The sequence below is a fragment of the Histoplasma capsulatum genome, genomic scaffold (genome assembly GCF_000149585.1).
Source record: "Histoplasma capsulatum NAm1 scaffold_11 genomic scaffold, whole genome shotgun sequence".
Classification (NCBI taxonomy): Eukaryota; Fungi; Ascomycota; class Eurotiomycetes; order Onygenales; family Ajellomycetaceae; genus Histoplasma; species Histoplasma mississippiense.
Window position 1 is genome coordinate 964,961 of NW_001813972.1, and position 9,204 is coordinate 974,164.

Sequence of the window (9,204 nt, forward strand, 5' to 3'; positions counted from 1 at the left end):
ACGAGGACGTTGGCGCAATTGTAGTGACATTCAAGTTATCAGAAGTTGGGCCAGCATGAAATCACGTAAGGAAAATAAATCAAGAAAAAGGTAACTTGACCTACTCCTTCGTCCCCGGGTGGCAACAGGTGGCTCTTATGCCCGAATATGCAATTGAAACACTTGGTGCCATACAACGTTCCAGCTAACCTCATTTGAAGTTGAAAGGGAGAAGACATCATCCACGTATATCCAATTGTCATGCCCCTGTTCCCGTTAATGGAAGTAATGTCGCTGGTATTAGCTCCATCGCACAACTCGATTCACAGAAGCCGCAACGATCCTCCTTCGCTGCATGGACCACTTCCATACCTCTGCGCACACCCCGTCATTTTCCATTCCTCTGGGCCCTCCCGCGAGTCAATCCCATCAAGCATCTACGGCACGAGCCGTGGGATCCTTCGCATTCAAGCTGGCATGCAATAGTAGCATCCGCCCCCATCATCGCAATTACCGGCAAGGGCTCTCCCATTACATGGAATCTCTTGTCCACCGGCGCAAAGGCGATGCCGTCATCGACGACCGCAGCGCGATGGAGACGACCATTCAAGGAATCACAAGCAGCCTGCGGCGGGCGGGACACCCCGTCACAGCAGGCATTGGAATTGGATTGCGTCGTCATTGAGAACAGCGCAGAAGTGCTGAGGAAAAGAATTGCTGTTCAGTGGACAGATAAATTTCGCCTTGGCCAACGTTGATCTGAATCTGTCTCCTGCAAGGGGTCCCCTTAGCTCTGGCGGGTCAGCTCACGGCATGGGCTAGGTTCGAGAAAAATGAAAACCTGGTGTTTGTGATGTGCTGCTATTTCATAAAGGGCGTTAAATGCTGAGGGAGCTCTATGGGCATCCGTACGAGTTTCGTCTGGTGGTCTGGGACGGTTGGAGAGGCACCTGGAGGACGGGAAGGTAAGCGCTAAGAAGGATATTTTCCGAATCGCCGATACATGAGATTATACAATTTCAATACAGAAGCCGCTGCAAAAAATTTTGTCTCGCCAAGATAATTAAAAAACTGCTATTAGATAGTGAGCACCATCACAGTATTAAAATGTAATAAAACTACCCCTCATTTAAAATATAAAAGGCTCCCACTTAGTTTTTATTGTCTCGGTTTGTTATTTTTTCATCATCAGTGCTGCTTTCAATCGTGGCTCTCAATACTGATATCATCATTCAGACATTTGTGGTGGCTTTCAAATCATTTTATATTGTAAAAACTATCACTAAGATCATGAATATTACAAATCTCTCTGTTCATCAAATCAATTGTATATATATCAGAGTTTTTGAATATAATTTTAACTCTGATCTCCTCTATTTTACTATCTGTAATGAATTTCTTCAAAATGCCTCTCACAGTAACAAATCTACAAAACAGACTTTTTTTATTTAAAAGCAAATATTAATGAAGATGCATTGAAATTGATAGGAATGAAAGAAATTCTGTGCTGATATTGCTTTTGAACTCAATGAAAAGGGTTTTAGTATTGCATTCAACTGTAATAGGCGCAACGGAGATATCTATATTAGGAAATAGATACGTGGCGATAGATACGTGGCGATAGATACGTGGCGATGGCAATATTATCTATATAATGCTCGCTGATATCCGTGGATTTTAGGAGATCAGCGATTAGCTTTGAACAATAGAGATTGCTACCTTTCTAATATCCTTTGTGCGTACTTCACACTACTCTTGTAATTACTCTTGTAGCCCATCTCTTACAATTCTAATCGCTCTAAACCTTATTTGAGTGGTCCGTTGTTACGCACACCTACAACAAAACACGCAACGTTAGTTAAAACACGCAAGATGGTTTCGACACGCGCAAGATCCCTTGGGAACCAACCCGAATCCTCTACCACCTCCGACGACCACAATGCCCGATTGCAACAGTTAAACGATCAAATCCGTGAACGAGAGCAACAGTTAGCTATTCTGCACGCGCAACAACGCCTCAACGAGTTGGAAGCACAGATTCGCGAAGATACTTTTATCGAGTCCCGACCAGCCCCGGATATCGCCGCAGAACCGCCGCAAAATCGACCCGTAGATGATATGGATGATGATAACGAAACACCGCCGAGATTGGAGATTAAGGATTACTATCGAGGAAAGAATATGTTAGAATTTAAGGACTATAAAGATCGCATGTTGACTCTCTTTGCACGCCACCGTCGATATTATCGAAAAGAAGAACGCAAGATAAACGACGCCAAACTCTACCTTGATGCCCACGTTAAGCAGAAGTGGTTGAATTTTGTATCAGCATACGAGAGACGCGGAGGAGCAGCACCGTTAACATTCGATGATATGCTATCACACCTAGAGATGCAAATTAACGATCCGCAGAATCAGCGTCGATTGGCGAGCCAAAGATTCCAAGATGCTAAGCAACAGGAGTGGCAGTCGATACGCGACTTTTCTAAATATCTCGAAGATTGGGAGTATTACTTACCCCCATACAGCGAGGAACAGAGAATGGATAACCTGCGTAGTAAGGCATTGAAGGTGCTACGCACCGAACTCGACCGTCGAAATCAAGAACCCCAGAACTACGAAGAGTTGCTTCGAACTCTATAGACTCTCGAGGAAAATATGCCGGAGCGACGACGCGCCATTCGCAAAGGCAGACCTGCGATATTCGTAGGGAATCAGCGTCGTTCTGATAAATCTAGCAACCGCCGGAATAAAAGGAAACGAGAGGAACAAACGAGTTTAACTGAACAAACCAAGAAAGATAAATATAATTGGATGAAGGAGTGCTCACACTGCCATAAGAAGGGGCATGTCGCAAACGATTGTTGGATGTTATACCCCGAAAAGCGCAACCAAGTCCGACAAGCAAAAAACAAGCAATCCCAATCGTAGGAGCAGCTGCTGCATTGGGAATACAGACGACTAGGCTGCGAGATAAACACTTATTGGCAATGAACACCTGGATGTTGACAGAAGTGGGATGGTCAATGGCGTGGACGTTAGTAGATTCTGGCGCGGATGCGAACTTCGTGTCCCATGCTTGGGCATTGAAATATTTCTCGAAGTCAGAAGGTAAACCGAAAGTAGTGGAAGCAGTTGATAATCATAGGGTTAAATCATATGGACAACGAAAAGCTGCAATGAAGATTATCGATGATGAACATGTCCTTCGGGAAGGATTCCACCATTTCGAAGAAGCCGACATGAGCGGATACGATGTAATTCTGGGTATGCCATGGTTGCAAGCTGCGAACCCCGACATTGACTGGGTGCGAAGATGCTGGACCTATAGGAAAGCGTCAAATATCAGCCACGTGCACCTAGATACCGCTAAGGAATTTGCAACTTTAATGGACAACAGCAACATCATATTCGCCGCCTTTCCATTGCGAGCTGCGCACGCAGCGACTGAGCCAAATATCCCGGATGATTATAAGGATTATCTTGATGTATTCCGAGAAGATATACCTGACGCGGAACACGCACCCCACGATCATGCCATAGATCTCAAACCTGGCAAGGAACCACCGTACCGACCGATATATAACCTGTCACCTCAAGAACTCTCCGTCCTCCGAGAATATATTGAAAAGGCATTAGAGAAGAATTGGATACGCCCGTCCAAGAGCCCAGCCGGTGCCCCAGTATTATTCGCACCGAAGAAAGACGGAACCCTGCGTCTTTGCGTAGATTATCGAGGGTTGAACGAAATAACAGTCAAGAATCGGTATCCGCTGCCCCTGATAAGTGAAATACTCGATAGGTTAGCAGGTGCCAAAATATACACGCAATTGGATCTTAGGGACGCGTATCATAGAATTCGCATACGAGCGGGGGATGAGTGGAAAACGGCATTTCGAACACGATACGGACACTTTGAGTATCTGGTTTTACCCTTTGGGCTAACCAACGCCCCTGCGACTTTCCAATCTTATATCAACAAGGCCCTCAGTGATATTTTGGATGTATATTGCGTGGCTTATCTTGACGATATCGTAATCTATTCGAATACGCTTGACGAACACGTCGCCCATGTTAAGAATGTGCTGGAACGTTTAAGGCGATGGAGACTATATGTGAAACTTAGTAAGTGTACGTTCCATGCAACAGAAATTGGATTTCTGGGTTTTGTGATTACCACGCAGGGCATCACTGTCGAAAAACGCCGCGTCGATACGATCCTAGATTGGCCTGAACCGCGAACAATAAACGAGCTGCAAACATTCCTAGGATTCGCCAACTTCTACCGACGATTCATATACAAGTTCTCGATAATAACGGCACCCCTGACTGAGTTGCTAAAAGGATACGAAACAAAAAAGGGGAAGAACAACGCACCTGTCCAACTGAACGAGAACTGCAAGCACGCAATACTGCAGTTAAAAGAATGCTTTACAAAAGCACCGTTGTTAGTTCATTTTGATCCGCAGCGAAAACTCCGTATAGAAACGGACGGATCTGGCGTTGCAATCGCCGCAGTAATATCGCAATTAATGGGATGATGGTCACTGGCACCCGATCGCGTTTTGGTCCAGAAAACTCACAGAAGCAGAAAGACATTATCAAACATATGATTTAGAAATGTTGCCGATTGTAGAAGCTTTCAGGCAATGGCGCCACTACCTACATGGTAGCAGGCACCCAATAGTTGTTTTATCTGACCATGCCAACCTCCGGCGCTTCATGACGACGAAGCAGCTAAATGGGCGTCAGATTCGTTGGATGCAAATGCTCTCAGCGTTCGATTTTGAAATTGAGCACCATCCTGGGAAAAATAATCCCGCAGATGCACCAAGTCGTCGCTCAGATTATATAAAACACGCAGCTCCCTTGACGGGGCTCCCTACCCTGCAAGAGAAGCTGCGTAAGGGGATCTTTAAGTCACTAAAGACAAAAGAAAACACAAAGTTAGACCAATGTGTCAAGATGGTGCGAAAAAATCTGCAAGTTAAAGAAAATTGTTGGGCGAAGGGGCCCGTAGTCATCGATGACAACAAACCCTGCAGGATAAAGAACGCACCTGCAGATGAGAACGAAGTCGCCGGCGTTACGGGGTTAGACCTAGGGACCCTGGTGCCACGGATTCTAGCCGTTAAGGTATTTGAGTCCGAGACAGCCTATCGCGAAGAGGTAGCTGAATCTATTGTCGAACTCTTGCTGCAGGTTCAGAATAGGGACGCTGGCACGTCTGAACTTCGCAGAAGACTAGAGGTGGGTGACGCTAGCGTAGGTGATCGTTCGACCTGGGCAGTAGACAAAGATGGCCTGCTCAGGAAAGATGGTAAAGTCTACGTACCGCAAGACAAGGCCGTAAGGCATGAAATAATGAAAATGAACCACGATGATCCCCAAGGTGGCCATTTTGGACGTGACAAAACCATCGAAGCGATCAAACGCAAGTACTCGTGGCATGGTATGAGCGATGAGATTGCAGAATATGTGAGGACCTGCGATGTTTGCCAACGCGTCAAGATACCGCGGCATAAGCCGTACGGGTTGCTACAACCACATCCAGTGCCAGATAAGAAATGGCATACAATCAGTATGGACTTTATTGAAGGCCTACCAGATAATAAGAAGGGAAGTCAAACTTACAATGCTATTGTCGTATTTGTTGATTCGTTCACTAAATGGGCCATAATTGTACCCACATCTTCAAAGCTAGATGCGGAAGGACTCGCGGACATTATTGTATGGAAGCTTGCGAAGAACTTTGGCCTACCTGCGAACATTATTAGCGACCGAGATTCATTAATAAACAGCAAATTCTGGTCAACATTATGTTACTTACTCCATGTCCGACGAAAATTATCAACAGCCTTCCATCCGCAAACCGACGGCCAAACGGAACGATTGAACCAGGTGATTGAACATTATCTTCGCACATATTGCAGCTACCAGCAGGATAACTGGATAGAGTGGATTCCCCTGGCGCAATGGGCATATAATAACGCCTTCCACGCATCGATAAAAATGACACCATCTGAAGCGATGATCGGCCGACCAACTGAACTTCGTATAGACGTGGAACCCCCAAGCACGGGCGCGTCAAAGTCGGCGATAGAACAAGTGGAACGGATGAAGCAAGCAGAAAACAGGATCCGAGAATGCCTAGAAGCTGCCAAAGCAGCTGAGAAAAAGTATTATGATCAGCGCCATATACCAAAAAGCTTTAAGATAGGGGACTGGGTAATGCTGCGTGCAAAAAATATATCCACCTTGCGACCTTCACCCAAACTAGATCATCGATTTTTGGGTCCCTTCCAAATAATTGATATACGCGGTACGCAGGCGTACAAACTGAAGCTTACGCCACAATATAAAGGAATTCATCCCGTGTTCCACGTTTCCCTTCTCGAACCGTATCACGCGCGCGACGGACAGATCCCACAGGCAGAACCGATAATTATAGACGCGCAGGAGGAATGGGAAGTTGAAGCTATATTGGATAAACGTCAGTACCGTGGTCAAACGCAATATCTTGTTAAATGGAAGGATTGCACAGACGCGGATAATTCTTGGGAACCTGAAGAAAATTTGGTGAACAGCCAGGAGCACTTGGAACAGTTTAATAAAACCTATCAGGAGCCAGTCAGTAAACGAAAACGAAGAAGGCGACGATGACTGCTGGATATACTTATTCCGCCCAGGGATTAAAAAACAGATCCGCCTCAGCTTGGCCAGTGTCATTTGAGGAATTGTCACCAAGGCAGACCTGCTTATTACCCCGGATTTCCTCAACTGGCGAAGCACGACGTTTCAACGATGACTTGGGAGCTGCGACCGGCGATGTAGCCACCGGGATCTCACCAATCACTGTTTCAGCCGGGGCCTCAGGGGAACCATTTCGTTGAGCCCCACGGATCTTCGCTGCGAAGAACTTAACTGCAGCTGTCACAGCGCCCTGTAAAACGTTAACGTTCGAAGCGTCTGCACCAGCGACAATTAAATCCTCAGCTGCGTTAATAGCCGCCTGGGCCAACTCAACGGCGTCTGCTGGCACCAAACACGAGTTATTTTATATCCCGCAAAACATATATAGAACGATTACTTACCGGAACGCAAACGTGCTTCATCACCGAGCAGTGCTTGCATTTCTTGCGTCGACCCTCAGCAGGCTCACAGTGATGGCGGGGAGACGTTGTTAAATGTCGAATACAACGACAGCAATATGCTGCTGCGTTCCTTTCTAACACTTTCAACGGGACCGTCCGCTTCCTCATCTTCGCCAGCGTTATCGGATAACTCAAGTAACACACCCAAGATCCTTGCCCAGTATTCGATATATGGCAGGCGTGACAGCGTGTCCGCCCGTCGTTCACAAAGCAAGGGTATACTAGAGGGTTTTGCAACCTTTCCAGACAACCCAAGCAAATGCTCTCGATGGCATTCAGCATATCACCCTCCATAGGTTCTGAACCGGCAACGGAAGCAGCTGGTTCTGACATTCTATTACGACATTAATCAGTATCAAGAACCTTTTAAGAAGAGAGAAGAGGCAAGAAGCAGCAAGAAAAGAACAGATGTTGGTGGTTAAAACCAATGTTACAATATCGATCAAAGAAGTTGCAGCAACACAAAATCCGACCCAAAATAGAAAACGCAACCACGCAACCAAAACTTCGAATGTCGCAATAAAAATCGCATGGGAAGATACAGTGTACTTTGCTTGATCAATTGGTGTATTCTTTTAAATAAAAAAATTCGTTGTTAGTGATGATGGTGATGATCTCGTTAGGATACGATTTGTGGTGTAAAGGTTAAAGGAAAGGGGTTCAGGGGTTGTGCCTAAATCATGATTGGACCGCGATAACACCGAAACTGGAACAACGTTTTCCCGAGTCAGCAACGCTTCGGAATTAACCCGAACAATTAATTCGGTCCTATCCTGCGAACTTTATACAATTCAACCACACAGCACATATTACGAACTTCGCACAATAAGAAGCCCTGGGGACCAGGCCTTTGAAGAAGGGAGATAATTGTAATAGGCGCAACGGAGATATCTATATTAGGAAATAGATACGTGGCGATAGATACGTGGCGATAGATACGTGGCGATGGCAATATTATCTATATAATGCTCGCTGATATCCGTGGATTTTAGGAGATCAGCGATTAGCTTTGAACAATAGAGATTGCTACCTTTCTAATATCCTTTGTGCGTACTTCACACTACTCTTGTAATTACTCTTGTAGCCCATCTCTTACATCAACACTGTATAAAAAATCTTGTGAAAAGCAAGTATGAAAAAGATCAAATCTATTCAAAAACCTGACTTGATCAATAAAATAAAATATGAATGATTTCAGTGATATTTAAATCATCAAAATTGAGTTTTAAAAAATTGAAAAAAAGTTATATAATTAGATAAAACATCTGTTATATTACTTCATCATTGTAAAGAATATTGAATTTGAAGAATCTTCAAGAAAAGATTCTTTCAAAATTGTATATATAAACAATGAAAAAGGTTTTTAAAATTGATATTTTGAAATTATTTCTCATATAATAAAAAGAGTTTCTGTCACTACTGAAGTCTGAAACCTGCTCAAGAAAAGACTTAATTAATAAAAAATATAAATTTTTTTAATAAAATAATGAAATCAATTAAAAAAACAGAATAAAAGTTTTAAAATAAAATATGACATTTAAATCTTCATCAACTGTCAGAATCTCAATCAATATAAAAGTGAAAAAAAAAAACAGATAAATTATTTCATAATAAAAGTAATAAAATTGATTGATATTAATATCAGATCAAAATTCTTCTTTCAAAACTTTTTTTCTTTATTAATAAATGTGAAAAAAAATATTTAAATATCATTGTTCAGAAAAATTGAACTTCTGCTTATAATCATTATATTCAACATCATATATATGAAATTCATCACATTCAATGAATGCTCTGATGTGTGAATTTTTCAATTCTCAATATGATTGAATCTGTTTGAATTTGAATGAAATAAAAAACAATTGTTAAAGAAGTTTCACAGAACTGAGCAGCAGTTATAATAATATAAAAAAAAATATGAAAAGATCTATCACAGAAGCAAATTCAGATCTGAATAAAGTGAATTTTTATTTATATTAAAAAGGGTATAAAATTAAAAGATAACAATGAATATAAGCCCCCTAATGGTTCATTAATTACACTGTAATTTATTTATCCCCTGAATGATAAT

At 43.0% G+C, this 9,204-nt stretch overlaps 4 protein-coding genes across 4 annotated transcripts in view; all 4 read left to right on the forward strand.

Annotated features, from left to right (window-relative positions):
* Positions 1–986, forward strand: part of HCAG_08531 (predicted protein) — a gene marked incomplete at both ends in the record, with an annotated part of 2,067 nt that extends 1,081 nt beyond the window's left edge. The window contains 2 exons of the mRNA XM_001536699.1: positions 284–703; positions 854–986. Coding sequence (XP_001536749.1) covers positions 284–703; positions 854–986 — 553 coding nt within the window. The remainder of the gene's footprint in view (positions 1–283; positions 704–853) is intronic.
* An 865-nt stretch (positions 987–1,851) lies between these two features.
* On the forward strand, positions 1,852–2,622 carry HCAG_08532 (predicted protein; the record flags this gene model as incomplete). The annotated part of the gene is made up of 1 exon (XM_001536700.1): positions 1,852–2,622. One exon carries the CDS (start codon positions 1,852–1,854, stop codon positions 2,620–2,622), a length of 771 nt encoding a protein of 256 aa, XP_001536750.1.
* Positions 2,623–3,158: 536 nt separating this feature from the next.
* Positions 3,159–4,597, forward strand: HCAG_08533 (hypothetical protein; the record flags this gene model as incomplete). The annotated part of the gene is made up of 4 exons (XM_001536701.1): positions 3,159–3,781; positions 3,836–4,071; positions 4,129–4,426; positions 4,465–4,597. The coding sequence occupies 4 exons, from the start codon at positions 3,159–3,161 to the stop codon at positions 4,595–4,597; spliced, it is 1,290 nt and encodes a 429-aa protein (XP_001536751.1).
* Positions 4,598–4,944: 347 nt separating this feature from the next.
* Positions 4,945–7,656, forward strand: HCAG_08534 (predicted protein; the record flags this gene model as incomplete). Its single annotated transcript, XM_001536702.1, has 3 exons — positions 4,945–6,609; positions 7,061–7,349; positions 7,505–7,656. 3 exons carry the CDS (start codon positions 4,945–4,947, stop codon positions 7,654–7,656), a joined length of 2,106 nt encoding a protein of 701 aa, XP_001536752.1.
* Positions 7,657–9,204: the final 1,548 nt, after the last annotated feature.